This window comes from Vipera berus, assembly GCF_964194415.1.
Source record: "Vipera berus genome assembly, chromosome: 3".
NCBI lineage: Eukaryota > Metazoa > Chordata > Lepidosauria > Squamata > Viperidae > Vipera > Vipera berus.
This window is the reverse complement of record NC_138204.1, coordinates 149044300-149067545: the sequence shown is the minus strand read 5'-3', so window position 1 is coordinate 149067545 and position 23246 is coordinate 149044300. Positions and strand designations below refer to the sequence as shown.

Genomic DNA, 23246 nt, shown 5'->3' with positions numbered 1-23246 from the left:
CGAGGTCGCCCGACCCCCACCCGCCCACCCACCCACCCCGGCCGCTTCCTCGCCTCTTTCTCTCACACTCTCTCTCTCTCTCTCTCTCTCTTCCCGACGCCACGCGCTAAGTCCCCGCAAGCGGGTTTTATAACCCTGCCGGCTTCTCTCCCAGGAAGAGACCAATAACCAGAGGGGACTCCGCCTGGTTACCCGCCCCTCCGAGCGGGGGGGGGGCGGGAGAGAGAGAGAGAGAGAGAGGCGGCGGAACGGGGAGCTGGCGCGCGCGCGTGTGACATTTGGGGGGGAAACCTTCGCCGGCGGAAGACTTTCCCTGCACTTTCCTCGCCCGACACCCGTCTACCTCAAGAGCATCCGACGAGGCTTCCTGCGTGCCTCGGAGCCGAGCTCAAGCACTGCTCGGAGCGAGAGGAAGGAAGGTTTCCTGCTCGGCAATCAGGGAGTTGCTGCTGTTTGCGCGGCTGGGGAAGCGGACTCTGGACGGTGAGAAGAAGTTGCTTGGGAAAAGGGGGCAGTTGGCGCCTTAGCAGCCGGAGAAAGAGGCTTCTCTCCCCGTTCCCGCTCCCCTGACTTTTTTTTCCCCCTTCCTTTTTTTTGGTGGGTCTTGTAGCAGGGGAGAGGTCTTTTTTGCAAGATGCACACGACGCAGAAGGATACCACGTACACCAAGATCTTCGTCGGGGGTCTGCCCTACCACACCACGGACTCCAGCCTCCGGAAGTATTTCGAGGTCTTCGGCGAGATCGAAGAAGCCGTGGTCATCACCGACCGGCAGACGGGCAAATCCCGGGGATACGGATTTGTAAGTCAAAAGCGCGGCGGGGGGTGAACAACTTCGAAAAGGGATGTTGGTGGTCGCTGAACAATGGGGGGAGACAAGGCAGAGCCGGGGCGGGGGGGGGGAAGGACTAGGTAATCCCGCAGTTTTCGGTCTCTCTCTCTCTCTCTCTCTCTCTCTCTCTCTCTCTCTCTCTCCTCTCTCTCCCCCCCCCTCTCTCTCTCCCTCTCTCTCTCTCTCTCTCTCTCCCTCTCTCTCTCTCTCTCCCTCTCTCTCTCTCTCCCTCTCTCTCTCTCTCTCTCTCTCCCTCTCTCCCTCTCTCTCTCTCTCTCTCCCTCCCTCTCTCTCTCCCTCTCTCTCCCTCCCTCTCTCTCTCTCTCTCTCCCCCCCCTCTCTCTCTCTCCCTCTCTCTCTCTCCCTCTCTCTCTCTCTCTCTCTCCCTCCCTCCCTCCCTCCCTCCCTCTCTCTCTCTCTCTCTCTCTCCCTCCCTGCAAAAAGGGCTTGAAAAGATTGCGACCATTCGGTTGGGAGGTGTAGAGTGGACAAACGGCCAATTCCCCCAAAGTTAAGCAACATGTAAACAAGGCGCGCTGGAAAACACAGCCTATCAAACGGAGAGGTCCCGCGATTAACTACACTACTGACTACAATCTTGTGTGGGGATATTTGAGGAGGGGGGTGGGGATGCTTTCTTCTCTGAAGAATACGCTGTGGGTGCCGTGTGCTGTGGATATTTGCTTCGTGCCTGCATAGGAAAATTTGCTAATAAAGTTTTGGCATTGGATGAAGCCAGCTGGCTGCAGACTGATAGGACATGTTCGTATTTTTATCTACAGTGACACATGCTACTGTGTCACTGGCTTAAGAGTCCTGCAAACTTTCTGGGCCACTCTTTAGGGAAACAGAGAAGGCTTCCAATAGTACTGGATATTTCAGTGTTTATGGTATTAATTTCACACATACACACACTGTCTCCAAAATTCAGACACTGAAATATACTGCCTAGTTGTATTTTCATTTGGGTGAGGGGACTTTATTTATTTTGTTATCACTGTGTGTTGGGGGGGAGAGAGCACAGGGGGAGGCTCAGCTAATCTCAATGTACACATGTTGTACTTTGACAATAAAGGTTTATTATTATTATTATTGTTTATTTAATAGGCCACCCAAACACCTGTGGGCAGCTTACAACTAAATAATCAATATATAAAAGAATGCAACCAACTGTGAAAGCAAAATACCAAAACCAAACCAGATCAGGACAAAAGAAAACAAAAAGGGAACTCCCTGATCATCCTAACCTGAAATAATATATCAGACAGAGTATTGTTTTACTATGTCTGGGAGGTTATTTTGAGGGTTACAGTTTTGATACATTTTCTATTTATTATCAAGGTGACAATGGCTGATCGAGCTGCTGCTGAAAGAGCCTGCAAAGATCCTAATCCAATCATTGATGGCAGAAAAGCTAATGTGAATCTTGCATATCTAGGAGCAAAACCAAGAATTATGCAGCCAGGTAATAACTGTGATTATTATCTTCTACTTTTAAAATGAGTGGTTTGCAAATGGACAGTGAAAGTTCTCAAAAAACATAGTTCTGAAGCATTTTATCATCACCCATTTTTGTGATTTTAATAGTGGCCAATTCATATTGAGGATATCTTGTGTCAACACAGTGCAAAACTCAGATATTACTGATTCAAATGTAAGAATTATGTCCAAGAGCCATGTCATGTGATTTGCTGACTGTGGGGCAGAGCTTCCTAGAGCTGACAAGACATTTGGAGCAGAAGATGAAAAAGGGATAAGTTATTTCTTCCCAGGTATACCTACCTGTTCTCTGTAGAAAATATGGCCAATGAAACAGCCAGAAAACTTGCCTTGTTTGCCTTGCTATGGAAACCCTTTGCTGACAAGCATAAAATGTGCACACTAAAAGTGTAGTTCTAGTTGTGTAAAGAGGTTCTTGCACAGTCCTTTTCTAAATACTTGACTGCTAGAAGTCCAGGAAACAAAAGTGGAAATTTAGAAAGCATTATCTTGAGAATGTAGAAAATAACATCATGGCCTCATGCAAAACCTAGGGATTTCTGTAGGTTACTCCCTTAAATAATGCACATAGGATTATGGTCCCTGTATATATTTATTGTGTATATATAGGAAGAGATTAATGTATATAGGAACTCTTTCAAATATTCAACTTCGTTCATTTTTGGTGAGTCAGTTCCATTTGATGTCCCCCTTTTATTGAAGATTCTAATTAATAGCACTAATTTAATTTATCTAATTAAGTAGAGAATAATCCTATTGTTTGTGATTCAGAATATAAATTTTCTTTTAATATTGGATTTAATGTTTCCAGTACAATATTTGGCAGCATCTGCAGTCAACTTTTGCTTTCTAAGAAACATAAAAAATAAAGTGCTTCAAAATGAAACCTGGAATAGCTTCCAGTTTCTTTGTGAGACCTGTCTTATTTTGCATTTACAATAATAGTCAGCAACCTATTCTGGCACCATATATGACACTGTAATAATTCCTAGGCATCTCAAAAACATACCAAATTTTGCGAAATCAATAATCTGCATAACTGTAATAATTTTTGATTAATAAGTTTGCATAAATTTGTGGATCAACAGACATCATTGGGGTGTGTAGTTGCTGTGTTGCCAAACTCTATCTTCCTGAGTTATTTCAGTTGTTTATTTATTTATTTATTTGATTTTTTTTTATCAACACTGTATTCCTGAAATACTATGCTCTTCTTTGTTCAGCCAGGCTAGCTATAACTTATTTATGGAAGGGGTTTTTTAGTACTAAAATCAGCCTCCAAACAAGTTCAGCGTGTATTCTGTTCATCACTGAGATAACTAGGAATAACCATGGTCAGCCTCTACCCCATATGTATACATTTAAACCCAAGATAAACAATTTGAAATTAAATAGAGTTTAGCGATCTTTCAGGAAAATGAACAAGTTATCACTAAAATTCAGTGGGTATTTACTTTTTAATAAAAAGTTAGATGTATGTTGTTTGAAACCCATCAAGCCTGTCATTGAAGACCTCTCCTATTGAAAACATGAAGTCATCCCCACTTACTTAGAAAATTTCATGTTTAATCTTAATTCTTTTGCATCAATCCTTTCGGTCATAGTTATTAGTTATAAATATATTATGGAATTGTTTAGAAATCACTTAGGATGAATGCATTCACCCTGTTGCATTCTGCTTTCTAATTTACCTATTTCTGTTAATTTTAATATTTAATATTTTAATATTTTCTATTTTTGCTTTTTTGATGCTGTAGATTTGCTTGACAGTGAAATGGGCTTCATATAAATTTAATAAATAAATATAAGAAGAATGCAAAGTTAAAGACTTTTATTATGAATACTGAAACTAAATGAAAACTAAAAATAAATTGTCAGTTATTTTGCTTTTATATTTAAGTTCTAAACCAGGAAATGCCTTCAACTATTATGGGAATATATAGTATTGTATGTGTATTGTATGTATATCAGCTTTTAGCATTGATTCAATTTAGACTCATCCCAACCATTTGTTCATTATTATTATTTTTGCTATATTAGTAGGTTGCTCATTCTATACAACAGTTATCAATTTGGAGTAATGGATTCCATGAGTTGCTAAACCACGATTAGAATCCATTCATTTGATACACATTTGCAAGCCATGGTTTGGCATGGTGTTTGAATTATCAAATAATTTTTTTATGTAACAAAATTACCTAAACTGAGGGAATAATAAACTGTAGTACATTACATTTAAATAAATGCAAATGACATTAATTTAACTTTGCTTTTTATCCTGACTACACAAGTCCAGAGCATTCAAATGCAGCATTAGGTTGAAAAAATGTTCTTTACTTCTGATTTAGTTAATAGTTTATTGAAACAAACTAGGATTAAACCAATTTGGTACAGATAAAGGTTCCCAATCTTCCAACCTCAGATAACAGATTGGGAACATGAATATCCCTTTTTTATTTTGTCCTTCCATCTTTGATTTTAACTATGATCTGGCATTGCCTCTTCACCATCAAGAACTAACCAGATTAACACATGATAATATGATTCAGGTTCAGTCAGTTATTTTGTAAAACTTCCTCTAGTTATAAAAAGACATAGATCATACCAGTGCAACTCCCAATAACACAGGAGTTTCATGCACAACAGCCCAAAACAGCATCGCCGCACCCATATCAAAATATTCTATATTCCAGTATAAGATCTTGTGAGATTTCACACATGGCTGCTGCAAGCTCATGAAATTTCAGTAGAAATGTTTTGAAAGAAAAGTTTTGGGGAAAATAGGCCAATGTACAAGAGTTCCCAGGACCGCCAGGCACCTGACAAAATTGCCAACTTATTCCCTTTATCATATTTAAAGCAATCCATAAAAGGGCAGCAGAAACCTTTAGAAAACCGTCTGTACAAAAGAAATTGTAGAAAAACAAAAAAATCAAATACAGCAACCAAGAGACTGTGAACATCACATCTGCCCCAAACTGTAATGATATATGACAAATAATAACTCTCTGTTTTGACGTATAATATTATTAATATTGTTGAAAGAAAAGATTACTATTAAGGCTGTGAATGCTTCAAAAATGATTCAGAGAAAGCACAGTACCTTGCTGCTATTTGGTAAAGCAGCCTGATTTTGTTTCAGGTTTTTTTTATATGTGGGGGGGTTGGCACAGTTGGCTCAGTGGTTAAGATGCTGAGCTTGTCAGGTGGAACACTGGCAGCCCAGGTTAGAGACTGGAACGCCACATGTCAGGTTGAGCTCCCATCCTCGCCCCAGCTCCCGCCAACGTAGAAGTTCGAAAACATGCAAATGTGAGTAGATAAATAGGTACCACTTCAGTGGGAAGGAAACAGTGCTCCCTGATGTCATGCTGGCCACACAACTATAGAAGTGTCTTCAGACAGTACTGGATGGATGGCCTTGAAACAGAGATGAGCACCAGCCCCTATAATTGGAAAGGACTAGCAGAGTAAAATCCATATATATAGGGGGCTATATGTTGTAAGAGTGTATTAACCTTAACGAGCTGACTAGTTAAAGTTGCAGCCTTTACTTCAAACAAGAAAAAAGATTTGTGCTTCAGTGAATTATTATTATTATTAAATTTATTTGCTGCTCATCTTGCTGTTCAAGGCTACGCTAAACATTGAATAAAAGCGAGGTTCTACTTACACAAACTGAAAAGTAGTTCTTCCAAATTATTTGCAAACTATGCAAAGTCTCAATAAAGGAGAATATTTATAACTCAGGGATGAAATGAAAAGGCCTTGGTGCTTTTTGATGATGGTTTCCTGACATTATCACTGATAATGTTACCTAGTTTGGGTAATGAAATATCTGCAAGAAAACAACCAAATTCAGAGAGCGTGACGACCCTTTATGCAAAGTCTTGTTACTATTTTACACTCTGTTATATATACCAGCCATATTAATAATTTTTGGACCACATTCAGTCATGTATTTTTAATATCGGAAGCAGCTAAATAATATAGAATTACTGTCTGGCCCCTGTGCCTTGAAAACCAGGATTATTGTTTTGTTAATTGAAACAAAATGCACTCATGTATAAAACATTTTCATGACGGGTAAGTGGCATTTTACCTGCTTTTCTTTAAGAACGATCCCAGGATAGAATTTATTATACTCTAATAAATAGACCTAATTCTCCATAGAGGGTAAAAGATTGCCAACACAAAGTATCAATGCAACAAGAGGAATGCCTGTATACAGAATGTGCTTTGTTTTGTTGTTAGGTTTTGCCTTTGGGGTTCAACAGCTCCATCCAGCCTTAATCCAGAGACCCTTTGGGTAAGTTTCCTCTAAACCTGGTTTTGTTTTGTTTTTTGCAGTGGGAAACAGATAGCGTATATATGTTAATGTCCTGTAATGTGACTGCTGTCAATAAAACTATTACTTTTTTTTCAAATATGCAGATTTAAAATGCCCTCACTTCCTTAATGATTTTCCAATAAGCCTTACAGCTGGAGGGACGATGCCCAGCATCCTGCAATGAAGCAGTCCTGTGTGCTGATAAGATAATGTGGGGAAAAACAGGTCTGCCTGTAATCAGCACTCCAGTGTACCCCCAAACAATATTTTTTTCTTAAGCTAAACTCAATGTTATTTATCTCTTTCTAATCTGACAGGGATCGTTTACAGTTAAGATAACTGATGAGAAGGATATGAGGTGGAATAGTTCTGTTTGGAATTAAACTCTGTAACCAGTAGACTCAAACACACAAACAAGCTAAAATGGTGATTAACGATGCATGTATGTTTTTTTTCCTATAGTCCATAGATATCAGTGTGGTTTTTATTTATTGATTACAGTAATGAAGTGGTGTTGATAGCTAAACTGTGTGCTTTTGTTTAATTGAAAGAGCTGTAGTGAAAGTTTTTGGTGGCTTTTTCATTTTGGTTTTGTGAAGAAGTGTTGACTTTGCGAAGAGGAGCAAAAAACCTTTTTTTCCCTCTTGCTTTCAAGCTGTAGCCTGCAACTTATTTATCTACTTTTTAACCATATTTTGTAGTGATTGCTAAATCTGTGTGATACCATTTTAATTTCTTTTTTTAAAAAAAAGAAAGCTCAACATTGCTTGCATGTTACATTTTTTTTGTTTTGTTCCTTGGGAAGGATGTGGAGCTTTGTGTTATTAACAATATGCGTCCACTTGCACTTTCCCATTAATGATTTTATTTTCATCAGCTTTAACTTAACAGTATTCTTTAAAAATATGCTACTTTTAATAGAACTTTTGGTTTTTTTAATTCAACAATTAAATATAAATCTAGAAAAGGAACACACTTTGCGCTCTTTTCTCCTTGCTAATCCTTGCTAAGTAAAACTCATGGTGAAACTGGAGAATAGTTTTGAAATACTATAACTTACTACTGCGAAACCCTAGCAGCAATAATTGTACTTAGCCAACTGAAGACTGAAAAAGACAATATCTAGATTTACATATTACTATGTTTGCCCAACGCACTGAGCTATAAACTAGCCAACCACTTTTTAGTCAAAGTCATAAAATGTGATTTACAAACCATAATTGCTGGGTTCATTTATAATGAACTGCATTATGATTTGGTATGATGTGTAAATTCAAACAGTGAGTTGATGTCCTACAAACAGAGGAACTCTAATGATAAGGGCCTGGCTATAATGGAAAAAGGAGAGAGAATTAAAGAAGTGAAAAATGTTGTGCCCTTTCAGATAGCAATTTTCACCAATTTGGTGTCCCCAGATAAATCTGACATATTTACAGGTTTAGGTAGCAGAACAACAGAGACTTTTGGGAAAGGTAAAATTGGCAAAATTTGATGGCCTTTCATCTATAGGATCATACCGGGTTTTCCCAAAAGTAAGACCTACCCTGAAAACAAGCCCTACCCCAAAAATAAGCCCTAGTATTTGGGCAAAGAGCACCCTAAAAGTCAAGGTTGGGGGGTGGAGCTGCCCCACATGCCCTGCACCCACTTACCAGGCCTCCCATGAATTGACACCTGCCTCTCCTTGCCAGCCCACATCTTCTGTGGCATCCCCCGGTCTGCATTTCACAGTCAGAGGCCTTTCCGGAAGGCCTCTGCAACCGAGATCCGAGCTATAGATTCAATCCGTAGCTCAGTTCTCTGCTGCAGAGGCCTTCCGGAAGGGCCTTTGAGTATGAAATGCAGGCCGGAGCTCCATTCTCAGCTGCAGAATGAAGCTACTCCTTTGGCCACAGAAGAAGTGGGCCGGCTGGGCAGGGCTGTTGGTGCCGCCATCACGAGGTGAGTGGAAAAGACACCCCGTGAAAATAAGACCTGGTGCCTCTTTTGGAAGCAAAAAAACAACAACAAGGTAGTTTCTGGAGTTCCACTTGATACAACACTGGATCCAGTTCCTTGCCTGCAATTATATGTAATTTTTCTGGGTATTTTTAAAATGGTTTGATTTCCCCAACTATTTTTCAGCTTAGAGTAAGTAAAGCTGTAGAAATATTAAATCTATCTGCCATTAACAGAAAAATTAACTGCTTATATAGGAGGAACATGGGAGTGGATAAGTAAGATAAAGGCTTCAAGATACAAAGCTAAATAGATCTATATCCACACAAACTTTTATTTCTTTAAATCTTCAGCCTGTTTACTTCTTGAATACCAATAAGCAGCCATACAAATTTGTTAAGAATACACAAGGTTTTGCTTCCAAAATTACGATATTTTAAAAACATCATAGTGTAACCATGTCTTAAATTGGTTTTTTCATTTCTCTTAAGTACAAAACTTTTAACGTTTTAGCTATTCATCAAAATAAACCTCTACCTACTTCCTTAAAGGGTGCTAGTGTTCTATATCAAATATTTATACAATAAATTCACTAAAGTTATCTAAATAGAGAAGAAAAGCATTTTCTATCATTCTGATAGAAAGACTTTATTTTCGCTTTACAACTAGAGAAGCCCCTTCCCCCACCACTAGAAGTGAAGTGTGCAAAAAAGAGTTTTTTTTTCTCCCACATCGTTTCTCCTGACATTTGCTATTATTGTGAAATTGCAGCTTCAGGAGGACCATTCATGCTGGGATCATAGTATGGGAGGAAAGATTAATTTCTCTCCCCTGCCATGTGGTTTGGCATTTAGCCAGTCTATTGAGAAGGATAACCATATGCAAAAGGCCGGTGTTTTGTAAAAGAGGGAAATTTAACAACTATAGTTTGGCATTTAGCCATAGAGATGAAGAGCTAAAAACTATTTAGTCAAAGAAAATACTATAAGTAGCACAACTGCATACTTTTGTATCAAAAGTTAAGTCCTCTAAATTTAATAGATATTGCTCCTTAGTTAATAAGTAAGTAAATAAATATTTCAAATACCTCAAATTGTTATTTACCTATGCTGCTGTTCATAAACCTAAGTAATATAAAGCAAGGTCTTCTGTCCATTTGTACACTATTCTACAGTTTATGTAGAATATATGTAGATGTTACAAATGCTTGCATTGATTTAGTAGCATAAATATTACAGTAGTTTCATAGTCAGCATCCCTGAATAGCTATTGTGTGTTCAGTCAGTAAAGAGAATGAGAAAGTTCCAACTATAGACTACCGTATATACTTGAGTATAAGCCGAATTTTTCAGCCCACTTTTTGGGCTGAAAAATTCCACTTCGGCTTATACTCCAGTCAACAAAAAAAACTTACCGAGGACTTGTGCGCGGCCGAGGCTTTGGTGCTTCCGGGATCGCGCGCACCTCTCCCAAGCCACCGCCGTCCGGAGACCTGCCGAAGTTTGGGGAGGTTTGGGGAGGTGCGCGCGCACCTCCCCAAACCTCCCCAAACGTCGGCAGGTCTCCGGACCTCCGCGCCCTGCCTGCCTGCTTCTTTCCGCAGCGGAAAGAAGCAGGCAGGCAGGGCGCGGAGGAACGGAGACCTGCCGACGTTTGGGGAGGTTTGGGCGCCTCCCCAAACCTCCCCAAACGTCGCCGGGTCTCCGTTCCTCCGCGCCCTGCCTGCCTGCTTCTTTCCACAGTGGAAAGAAGCAGGCAGGCAGGGCGCGGAGGAACGGACACCTGCCGACGTTTAGGGAGGTTGGGGCGCCTCCCCAAACGTCGCCGGGTCTCCGTTCCTCTGCGCCCTGCCTGCCTGCTTCTTTCCGCTGTGGAAAGAAGCAGGCAGGCAGGGCGCAGAGGGAAATTTAACAACTATAGTTTGTTAGCGCCTCCCCAAACCTCCCCAAACGTCGCCGGGTCTCCGTTCCTCCGCGCCCTGCCTGCCTGCTTCTTTCCACAGCGGAAAGAAGCAGGCAGGCAGGGCGCGGAGGAACGGACACCTGCCGACGTTTAGGGAGGTTTGGGCGCCTCCCCAAACGTCACCGGGTCTCCGTTCCTCTGCGCCCTGCCTGCCTGCTTCTTTCCGCTGTGGAAAGAAGCAGGCAGGCAGGGCGCAGAGGAACGGAGACCCGCCGACGTTTGGGGAGGTTTGGGGAGGCGCCCAAACCTCCCCAAACGTCGGCAGGTCTCCGTTCCTCCGCGCCCTGCCTGCCTGCTTCTTTCCGCTGTGGAAAGAAGCAGGCAGGCAGGGCGCAGAGGAACGGAGACCCGGCGACGTTTGGGGAGGTTTGGGGAGGCGCCCAAACCTCCCCAAACGTCGGCAGGTCTCCGTTCCTCCGCGCCCTGCCTGCCTGCTTCTTTCCGCTGTGGAAAGAAGCAGGCAGGCAGGGCGCGGAGGAACGGAGACCCGGCGACGTTTGGGGAGGTTTGGGGAGGTGTCCGACCCATCGCGACCCTATGGACAACGTTCCTCCAGGCCTTCCTACGCTCACACCTACTGCTTCAGTGACTCCATCCAGCCACCTCATTCTCTGTCATCCCCTTCTTCTATTGCCCTCAATCTTTCCCAGCATTAGGCTCTTCTCCAGTGAGTCCTTCCTTCTCATTAGGTAGCCAAAGTATTCTTTGGAATTGGAATGTAAACTGATCTTTTCCAATCCTGTGGCCACTGTTGAGTTTTCCAAATTTGCTGGCAAATTGAGTGTAGCACTTTTACTGCATCGTCTTTTAAGATTTTGAATAGCTCAGCTGGAATACTGTCACCTCCACTAGCTTTGTTGTTGCTCAGCTTTTCTAAGGCCCACTTCACTTCACATTCTAGGATGTCTGGCTCGAGGTCAGTGACCACCTCATTGTGATTATTAGGGACATTAAGCTCATTCTTCTATAGTTCTTCTGTGTAATTTAGCCACCTCTTCTTAATCTCTTCTGCCTCTGTTAGGTCCCTGCCATTTTGGTCCTTTATCATGCCTATTTTTGCATGAAACGTTCCCTTCATCTCTCCAATTTTCTTGAAAAGATCTCTGGTACTCCCTATTCTATTGTTTTCTTCTATTTCTTTGCATTGTTCATTTAAGAAGGCATTCTTATCTCTTCTAGCTATTCTTTGGAATTCTGCATTTAATTGGGCATATCTTTCTTTTTCTCCCTTGCCTTTCGCTTCCCTCCTTTCCTCAGCTATTTGCAAAGCTTCCTCAGACAGCCATTTTGCTTTCTTGCATTTCTTTTTCTTTGGGATGGTTTTGGTTGTTACCTGTTGTACAATGTTGCGAACCTCTGTCCATAGTTCTTCAGGCACTCTGTCTATCAGATCTAATTCCTTAAATCTATTTGTCACCTCTACTGTATATTCAACAGGGATATGATTTAATTCATACCTGACTGGCCTAGCGCTTTTCCCTACTTTCTTCAGTTTAAGCCTAAACTTTGCAACGAGAAGCTCATGGTCTGAGCCACAGTCAGCTCCTGGTCTTGTTTTTACTGACTGCATAGAGCTTCTCCATCTTTGGCTGCAGAGCATATAGTCAATCTGATTTCTGTGTTGACCATCTGGTGATGTCCATGTGTAGAGCCATCTCTTGGGTTGTTGGAAAAGAGTGTTTGCTATGACCATTGTATTCTCTTGACAAAATTCTATCAGCCTGTGCCCTGCTTCATTTTGTACTCCAAGGCCAAACTGAACATCGACATCTTAGGTATCAGCGAACTAAAATGGACAGGAATGGGTGAGTTTAATTCAGATGACCATCAGGTATACTACTGCGGCAAGAATCCCTCAGAAGAAATGGAGTAGCCTTCATAGTCAATAAAAGAATAGGAAAAGCAATACTGGGATACAATCCTCAAAATGACAGAATGATCTCAGTTCGAATCCAAGGCAAACCATTCAATATCACAGTAGTCCAAGTCTATGCCCCAACCACCAGTGCTGAAGAGGATGAAATTGACCAGTTCTTTGAAGCCCTACAGCACCTTATAGAACTAACACCAAAAAATGATGTCCTTATCATCATGGGGGATTGGAATGCTAAAGTAGGAAGCCAAAAGATAACTGGAATAACATCTATCCTTTACCTGGAGCTTAAACTGATTTTTTAAAAAATAACTTTACTGGGAACAGTGAAATATTTTTAAAATTCAAGATTATTACTATTTTTTATCCAGTGGCTTTCTTTTCTCTTTCTGGTTTCTTCATTTAATGCCTACATTTGGATGTTACAGAAATAATACTTTAAACTATATGAATCTGCGTTATCATTATTTTCATGGAAGTAAGCCAATATCTTGATGGGTCAATTTTTTCCTCACCCCAAATCATAACTACATGATGGTTTGACTGTATCATCATACCAATGAGGTTGGCTACATTAACTCAATGACCACTAAACTATGTTTACCAACAATAAGAAAATTATGCACTATGGTCACTTCAAATAACATAGCCAATGATGATATAAACAGTTTGCATTTTTTTTCTTCCATCACCAGTAATTCTCCTAGTTAGCTCTAGATTTTTTTTTACACTTTTGTAAAAATAAAACCATCAAAGGCAGACATCCTGTACCCTGAATGGAATCAGAATTGCTGAAAGCAGGATGGGAGAACTGTAATTCCTCCCCCACTTTCTTTGTTTCCCAAAATAACTTCCTACCAGCCCTGAAGGGATGGGAAAAAAACCAGAGCAACAGAGATGAAAAGTGAAGCAACAATTTGGGGCTATTCCTGCAGTCTTACTAGATTTTCAGTGGTTGTTACATTTAAAGCAATACAGTAGCATGACTGTGAATAAGGTGATTTGAGTTCAGCAAATTTGATAAGGCTTTCTGCTTTGTTGAGCTTCAAATATTGACACAGGTTTCCTTTCATATATGGACAAAGTAGGGGAGGGGTGATGACTGTTACGATGGGTTCATATCATAAGTGTTGTCTATAAAGAGTGCCAGGGAGATTCTTGCTCTGCTTTTTGTGTCTCACACATTGCTAGAATCAGACAGGCTCATTTGGAGGAAGACATAGTGTGAGAATGACTCAGATTTATTCACTGAATGAGTTAGAGATTATGTGTTTGCTAGTAGAATTTACGTATTTTACATTATTTATATGTTGTCCACATTGAAAGATTCTCAGTAGCATACAGCAAATAAAAACATTGTGTTAATTGTCACCAAAATAAAATAATAAAATTAGAGGTAATATTCTCTAACTCTGTAACTCTATGGACTTCGTAATCTCCCAATGCAATTTACAGAATTATGCAGTCAAGCAGGCTCCAAGCCAATGAAATTCAGTGATTTTATGCTTAATTGAATTGATTAAATTTGACTATTTTAAAAGCAGGTTGGAACCTACATCCAATTCTTCTGCAAATAATACATTCAAAAGTAAAAGTGTTTCCATCAATGTGAACTTATTTTTAGTTAGGTTTATACAGTGTAATGAGTGGCAATTAATTAAAAAATACTAGAAGTAAATGTTTCCAAAATTTTCCCTATGGCCTGTCAAATTCAAGAGGCAAAATCCAAAGATCTGGAAAGAGGCTAGGTCATTTTCATCATAATAAAACTTAGCTTACTGTGATGTTGGTGTTTTTGTACATGACTATCTATACCAGAAATCTGTTATCACTTAAATATTCTGATTCCGCTGCAGATACTGTGGAAATATTAAATGCTTTAAAGTTAGTTCTCAACTTACGACCACAATTGAGCCCCAAATTTTTGTTGCTGTGAGACAGTTAAGTGAGTTTTGCCCCATGTTATGACTTTTCTTGCACAGTTGTTAAATGAATCAATGCAGTTGTTATGTTAATAACACCGCTGTAAATTGAATCTGGCATCCCTGTTGACTTTGCTTGTCAAAGGGTCACAACAGGTGATCACAAGACCCCGGGACATGACCATTATAAATATGAACCAATTTCGAAGCATCTGAATTTTGAACCTGTGACTGTGGGGATGCTACAATAATCACAGTAACTTTTTTCAGTTCCATTGTAACTTTGAATGATCACTAAACAAATGGTTGTAAGTTGAGGATTATCTGTAATAGCCTGTTGTAAGTTAGCCAAAAGTATTAACTTTGTGGTAGCATCACATACACACACACACACACACACACACAAAATGTTTAGATCAGTATCATTAATCGTTGAATTCAGTAAAGGTTGAATTCTGAATAAAAATGCATAAGATATAGTTATATAACAAGTTCAACACACACACACACACATAAAAGTGAGCTCTTTTGAAAGGGATGAATCCAACTCCAGATTTTACAGTGATATATTGTAATATGCATGTTTTCTCAAAAGTGAGACCCATTAAGTTTTTTTAAAAAAAACTTAAATTAAATTATACTAGCACAAAATATGATGTCCCCACTGACAGACCTTATCTTGATATAGACACAAAGCTGGAAAATGATTCTATCCAGATTATGTTAAGGGTTGGTAGAACCGCCAGCTTTGTTTCCCTCACCTCCTACTACATCTTCCACCATATCACCAATAGGCATAGTGGCCATCAATTATTCTCCTTGTTGTACACTGGGATAGGAAAGAGCCTGAGGAGGCAGCAATGGCTGGATAGACATCTTTAGCAATCTGTCAAAACTCACGCTGGTTTTGCCTATTTGTTCTATAAGTGAATTTAAAATGAACCTGAGAATTGTCTGCTAGGCTTCTTTTGGACATAGGTTTAGCATTCTTATAGAATAGTACTATTCCAGAATATTTCTAAACCTATAATGGGCTGCCAGACTCCTAGACATGGTTTGAGAACTGCTCCAAAGAAAATTAAACCCATATTTAAAAGCAGCCTGAACTACAGCTAACAGGTGTGGGAACAGAAGCAGAGAGACAGCTCTCTCTTGCCACTATGCAGCTGCTCCACCACTACTGTCGGTCAGCTGTAATTCAAACTAATCCAGGACTGATCCGGGGAGACCCCAGTTTGAAAAAAAAAATGGGTTAGCCTATTGCCTAGAACAAAATGGCCAGAGAAGACAGAATGCAAAGACTGAAGGGAGAATGGTGTGCCCATACCAGCTTCAATTGCTGATACATGGTGAGTTTACTCCCTTTCATGGGTCACCTTGGTCAGTAAAGTGCATCTGTGATAAGTCTTTTTAGGATATGAGGGAAAATAGTGCTTTAATTCCAGTACAGCTACAGATGAATTAAGGCCTCCTCAGGTATTTGTTGGGGATCAAACACAATGCAGTACTGTGAGGTCCCAGCACAATATACATTCATACATACATACATACATACATACATACATCTAAAAATCTTATTTTTGCTATTGCTTGATAGAAGTCAGGAAACACTCTGTTCAGTAGGCTCACTTGCATGCAAATTTTTATTTATAATAATCTGGAATGAAAACTGATGAGTTTCAGTGCCTATTTCTAATGTACCAAAGAAAACTACCTTTGAAAAATCTGGAAAAAGCTGCAGATCCAGGGTTTCTCCCAAAAGTAACTTCAGAACATTTTTCAATCTATTGTACCGCAAAGATGCCTGAACAACCTAATGAGAAGCTCCTTTTTAACCTTTTGACCTTGAAGAACATAAAAGGAGCTAGCATTTTAGTATCATGACAATCTCTGCATGCTGGCGTTTCCAACAGATGGAAGTTTACTTTGGCCTTATAAAGCCATTTTACTCAGCTGGAAGCTCTTGTCGCATGACAGATGATCAAAAATAGACCCACTGCAGCTTGTGCTGTCAGTCATGTGAGATATGGCATAAAAGCGGGCGCCTGAACAGAGTGCATGCATATTGTAGGCTATGAAGTTCTAAAGGGGTAAAGTTTCATAATTCTCCCACCTGTTCACTTCTTGGCTTAATAGAAACAAATTACAAGAGCTTGAACACATATATTCATCAAGATATTCTAACAAGGAAGCAAGGTTAAAATCTATGATGATAATGCTTCTGTCAAAACAGAGCTATGACCTAACTATAATAAAGTGATTTGCATGTGTCTTTTAAAGATCATCTTTCTTAAGTCTGATAGAAATGAACCTTGGGAATTGATCTGTTTTTAAATGAGCATTATGATCAAATTACTATGTGTATAGTTTTATATCTATTTAAAACCATATAAAAACAAAGTTATTATTGACTTTAATACCACAGATTTCTTTACAGAACACTCAATATAAGAGACGAATAATTTTTGCTGTGTTTTTTAAAAAATTCTTAATGAATGATTGTCATTATTCTGTTCAATAATCTCTTCTTATATGCATCCTAATGTGTCGCTGTTTCTCTATCCAGAACAGTAGCAAACCAATGGTGCATTTTGTTTAGTGTTAGAGTCTTGATGTTGAATTGTAGGCATTGAAGGGGGAGTGATTAGTTTCAAAGCAAAGTTGCATGGATTTTACTGTAAGTCCAAAAAAATTATTTTCCAATGCATTAGTATTATATAACTAAAAACATTTTTTTTGCTTGGCAACTTCATACAAACATTGAAAATAATTTTTATTTTTATTTCAACGCAGCTGTATTTAATTTGGTTACAATAGGGTGATCAAGTGGATCTAATCTGTGCAATAGAGAGAAAGGAAACTTACAACATTGCATGAGAAACTGAAAGCTTTCATTCTGCATCTGAAGCTTTGTGTGTGTGCGTGTTCCCTGGATTTTATCAGAATTACATATTATGCAGGAGAAAAAGTTTGATTTCCTGATAAAGTTTTAGCTGCAAGTTAAAGCTCTGGAGAAGATTCTGTTTATTCCAAAGGGAGTAATACACCGAATACATAAGATACAAAGGCTCCATCCATATGTGGTACATATAGGTGGAAAACTAAGCAACTTACAAAGCTGTAGCAACAAGGTTGTGAGCTGGAAAGCTCATCTTTCAGAGCTTATTTTAAGCCATGCGGACTTATTTAGAGATTTTTAGGCAAACCATTATTTTTCAGCTTCACCCTTCTATGCATAATAACCATGGTCTCCATCACCAGGCCTTTTGTAAGTAATCCTGAGATAATACATGAAGCTTTTGGGTGTTGAAAGCACCACAAAAGTATTGTTATCTATACATATGAGAGCTTTATTACAAATATCAACACTGGCTTGCTTGTGCTTCTAACAGTACCAAAAAAGGTAATGTTTAATGGTAAGGAGAATATTGAAATATGTATTTAATAACAGCAAGGTTGTTCCTCAAAATATGTTTCTCCTTTTTTTTATTAAATACTAGATCTACCTGAACATAATTCTACCCCAGCTCTCCCTATTTCCTTCCAAAGCTATGCCTTATATAGAAATAAGCAAGCTGGCACAGGATTCCGTGGCCTGATATGTCATAACAGGTTTGACTTTCATGGCCTTACAACTCTTCAGAAGTGTGATGCACATCTACCCAGAGGTCACTGTCATGTATTTTAATGGCATCTATGTAGCTTCCCCTCAATAGCCTTTTGTGACGGAGTGAATTGCACTATAGTTCGTTTGACAAGTGTGATTCTTGCTGTGTTTACCACACCTGTGAACTTCTATTTAAATTCCTTTGTCGCCTGTGGTTTTTTTTTAATAAGGATGACTGAAGTTGCAGAGGAATTAATGTGTGTATAGCAATTCAAGTAGGATTGCCACAATACAAAACATTTACTACCCTACATCAAATACATTTGAATAATGTGGGTAATGCATTCAAATAAGCAGAGGTCCTGTGAAACCATCAGTACTGTGCCATGAGACTAAACATGTAGGTTACAAAAAAGTATATTCTAAGGAAAGAATTATATAAACTCTCAGTATATTACAATCCTTAGAGGGAAAAGTAGTCACTTCTCTGTGGCTATGCACCCAGACCCTAACCAGGATTCTTTAATCTTTCTTTTAACAAATGTACATTTTAAGATTATCAGTATTTTAAAATTAGTAGTGTGCCTTTTTAGCAATCCTGATCAGAGTTGTTAAGTCGGCACTAACACTGTACACTGCTATTTTTTTAAAAAAAACACACAAACAAATATATTTTCATCAGTGTGTCTCCTTTTTAGCTTATAACATGATCACTGAAATTAGTTATTGTGGCAACCCTATGCATATAACAACAACTAAATTTGAGTTTGGTTTTTAGTTCTGAGCCGGGGAGTGAGGTTTCCCAGTGGTCTAACTTTATCTTCTGTTTTTCAACAGGATCCCTGCTCATTATGTATATCCGCAGGCTTTTGTGCAACCTGGAGTGGTTATTCCACATGTCCAGCCTACAGCTGCTGCTTCCACTACACCTTACCTTGATTACACTGGAGCTGCATATGCTCAGTATTCTGCGGCCGCGGCGGCTGCAGCAGCTGCAGCCTATGACCAGTATCCCTATGCAGCTTCGCCAGCTGCTGCAGGATATGTCACTACTGGGGGATATGGCTATGCAGTCCAGCAACCAATCACTGCAGCGGCACCTGGAACAGCTGCAGCTGCAGCAGCTGCTTTCGGCCAATACCAGCCACAGCAACTGCAAACAGATCGTATGCAATAGCAGATGGACCTGGCAAAAAAGCATTCTGTTATTATTACTATCAATTTACCTTCAAGCCTTCCAGTAGAAATAATTAACTTTTAAGTAATCCAGCTTTAAAAACAAACGCTACAATGCAATAGAATAGTGTAAGAACAAATACCACTGTCTTTTTAAGCATTATGCCTCCCATAGAACGAATAATATTGTGGGATAGGTATTGTAAGAGTTTCTAAGTATCATCTTATCATGAATGCATAGCAGTAACCAAAAAAGGTGATTTTTTTAAAAAAATAAATAAGGTGCATTTTACAGTATCCAGGGTAAAACGTTCAGGTGAGCAATATGTCACTATCAAGTGGAAGATTACTATTACTTAAATATTGAAAGTGCTGACTGTCATTACAACTTTTCAGTATGGCCTATTTTGTGTGAATGAGTAGAAAAATATTTTTTTGACAATCTCATACTGGGCATCGAACAAACTAAGGAAGATGGCCCTTGGGAAGTGGGGGAAGGGTAGATAGCATCAAAGTTATTTTCTGATCTGTCCTCTCTATGAATGGGACTATGGACCAAGTGGTGTGGAATTAAAGGGCGTAACAGCTGTACAGACAATCAATGACACAGCCGGTTCTGGAAAGAACACATCACTTGTTCTCATTTGATGGGGTTGTCACATTCTAATCCCTCTCCCCATCCTGTTTCACTTTTAGGAAATTTTGACTGCTGGAGTCAGCTATTCTGATTCTAAAACAGGATCAGCTCTCCTACAACAGCTTTCTCCTTTTATTTACTGTATCTATTCATGGCTTGTGAATAAAGGCAGGAAGAATATTTGCTGAATTTAAATATTTAAGAACTGTACTAGGGAATGTTTTTTGAAATGATTTGTACACAAATTAATTCCTATTTAAATATTTATTTGCAAAACATAGGTCTCTTTCCTGCGGCTACTTGTTGAGACTGCAATTCTTCAAAGGTTAATTCTATGTGAGCTATATTGTGCCTTAATTGTAATGCTATTTAAAGATATATTTATTTTGAAAGTTGTACGATGCTGCATTCTAAAGAAATCCACTTTAGATGTGAAACTGTAAAATATTGTATTCATCTCATAGTGTAAGTTATTTAGCAGGTTTAGCAGTAGAATATAAAATAATAATCTAAGCAATTAAAGATGCTGACATAGGTTTATTGTCTTCAATAAACATACCTTTGTAAGAGTATTTTAAAACTTTTGAAAAGGTTTTGATCTTTAAAATGCTAGTTTCATGATTTTCCCTGTGTTTCACTGACTGTATACCTGTTTTCTTGGATGAAAGCCTTACTGTTTTTCAATAGCTTACTTATTCTGAAATATGTTAAAATACTACACATACCAATTGAGGAGTAAGACTCAGTTTAAAAAATTACCGCTAAATATAGGAACTATATTTATATCATTGGTCATACACATCCATAATAACATCTGCATATGGAAACCATGTAAATTGGCTGAACAATATGGGGGGAAAGCATGTAATTTGTCCAAGCCATGAGTTTCCTGTACAGAGACTTTGGGTTGCCCATATGACTGAGTTGCAAATAGCTTCAGTACCATAACAGTAATCCAGAACTGAGTCTAAGTCTCACTGATCTTTATGGGGACTTTTTCTCAACCAGCTGTATTACCGGTAATGATTAAGTCTGAAGCCCCAATCTTAAAACTCAGTATGTGCAAATAACCTCCTATAAAGGAATACCTATCATGTCTTTAGAGTGGTTATTGGTATTTTCTGCTACGAAAAGGGGTCATTTTTCAGTTTCATCTCTATATAGATCAACTATTATTCCTTAGCTAGGAAATGCTGCTTTCATTTGTCCTGTGAAACTGCAATAACTTGTAATTTTTATTCTTGACCTAAAAAGAAATTTAATATTTTAGACTGTATTGGAATCTTTTTATACTTGAACAATTTCATAAAAGGGAAGACAGGATAGCATTTTTATGGATTTCTCCAATGTCACTGGATTTATTTTGAATACTAGCCAGTGTTATATAAGATATATAACATGACTACTGTGCATGTTATTTATTATGTATATTGCTTTATAATGTTTCAGATCTTTTAATCTATACACTTGTATTAAAATAATAAAAACGTCATTGAATCCAAACTTTTTACAGTTGTACACAAAATAAATTTCTTAATGCATCAAGACATCTTAAAATGCATTTCAGATTTCCCCTATTGAGTAAAAAGCTGGTTCACGGTTTTAAAAAGGTTGATTGAGACAAATGAAATGTTACTTGCTTTGCCTTTATTTATGCAGTGCTGTCAAATTAAATTTTAAACAAGAGTTATTACATGCAGTGCATAATTAAGTTGTGGAACATCAGCATGCCATTCCTCTAAAAATTGGAATCAAGCCTATAAATCCATAAAAAACATTGTTCTCGTTCATAAAAAAATATAACTTTGTTTTGTTTTTTGCATTTTCAAAAGCATCATCATTGAAACAATATGCACACTATTCTGAGTGTCTTATTGGGGGCAGATAAAAATGAGAAATTTTCTAAATCGGGGGTCCCCAACCACTGGTCTGTGACCCATTTGGAACCGGGCTACGGAAGTGGTGGGCAAGCACATGCGATGCTGCATTTGTGAAAGTGGCACGTGCCTGTGAAACTATCCCCTATCCCCCTGCATCCACCACATCCGCCAGTCCCCCAAACAGGAACAGTTAGAGACCACTGTTCTAAATAAATGGCCACAGATCTGTGTGAATCCATATGATCCCACATTCCAAGATTTTATTTATTTATTTATTTTTATTTATTATTGGGACTTATATGCCGCCCTATCTCCAGAAGGACTCAGGGCGGCTAACAACAATAACATACAATAAATACAGAAGTTAAGATAAAATTAAAATTAAAGGCCTCTGTACAATAAATTAAAATTAAAATAAATTAAAAATTAGAGTTAAAAATTAAAAACATAATTAAACTCCCTGTCAGTCCAGGTCAGCCTGGTGGAAAAGGAGTGTTTTGAGGCCGCGGCGAAAGGACTGGAGATCTTGGGCCATCCGAAGCTCATGGGGGAGCTGGTTCCACAGGGCTGGCGCTCCCACAGAGAAGGCCCTCCCCCTGGGGGTCGCCAGCCGACATTGTCTAGCCGATGGTACCCTGAGGAGGCCTTCTCTGAGTGAGCGTACTGGGCGATGGGAATTCGTTCCCGGCAGCAGATTACCTCCCTTGTGCTACAGTATCAAAAGAGGTAAAATGAGGGGGTTGATGCTATGCATACCTAGGTGTAATTTTTTATTATGCAGAGTTTCATCACAAAATAAATCACCTCAGTGTAATTATGCATCATAGTTATTATCCATCCTTCACTGTTACTTGAAAGCTCTCGGTTTTTCAGAACTGAGACGGACCTTAGGAAACGGAAAGAGAAAACACTAAAAGTATTCTTAGAGTTGTTTGAAATATGTTTCATTTTTCTTTAATTATTTATTTAGGAATTTAAAATAATGTGTCAGTTCACTGATTATTACTGTATAATTATGGTGTGCTGTTATTTTATTTTCATACTGCAAGCATACTGTAGTTGCTGTTTCTCTCAGAAAAGCTAAAAGTGATTTACAACTGAATAATTAAAAAAACACCCTAACTTAAATAAAACCAATAATCCTTAAAATCAACATATTCCAAAATTAAAAATGTTCATTTGGCGGGGGGGGGGAACCCAGAGAAGATTGGAATTTCAAGCCACACCCTCTGATGATTTCATAATGTCAATTACCCAATCATTGTAGCTTACAACAACCAAAAAAAAAGGAGGGCAGTCCCAGAATCTAAAGCCTGACCATGGCAAGTTGCTTTACCTCTTTTCAGACCTTTTCTAATTGTACTTATACTCACTGACAGTTCCTTACAAAACTAGAAAACAATGATTAAATGACATGAATTTAATCTTACACTTAAAGGATTTGTTGGATCAAACCAAGTTTCCCCAAGGTGCCAGAGAGTATATTACTAGCCTTGAATGATCTTAAAGCTAAGCAGGGTCAAACCTTGATAGTACTTGGATGGGGGACCAGCAAAAAATACTAGAGTAGAAGTAGAAACTGGGAAGTA

General features: G+C 38.9%; 1 protein-coding gene across 1 annotated transcript; it reads left to right on the top strand.

Moving 5' to 3' along the window:
* Nucleotides 1-231: 231 nt before the first annotated feature.
* RBM24 (RNA binding motif protein 24) lies at nucleotides 232-21324 on the top strand. The gene is made up of 5 exons (XM_081324413.1): nucleotides 232-483; nucleotides 611-802; nucleotides 2174-2297; nucleotides 6587-6641; nucleotides 18802-21324. Exons 2-5 carry the CDS (start codon nucleotides 635-637, stop codon nucleotides 19139-19141), a joined length of 687 nt encoding a protein of 228 aa, XP_081180539.1. The 5' UTR covers nucleotides 232-483; nucleotides 611-634; the 3' UTR covers nucleotides 19142-21324.
* Nucleotides 21325-23246: the final 1922 nt, after the last annotated feature.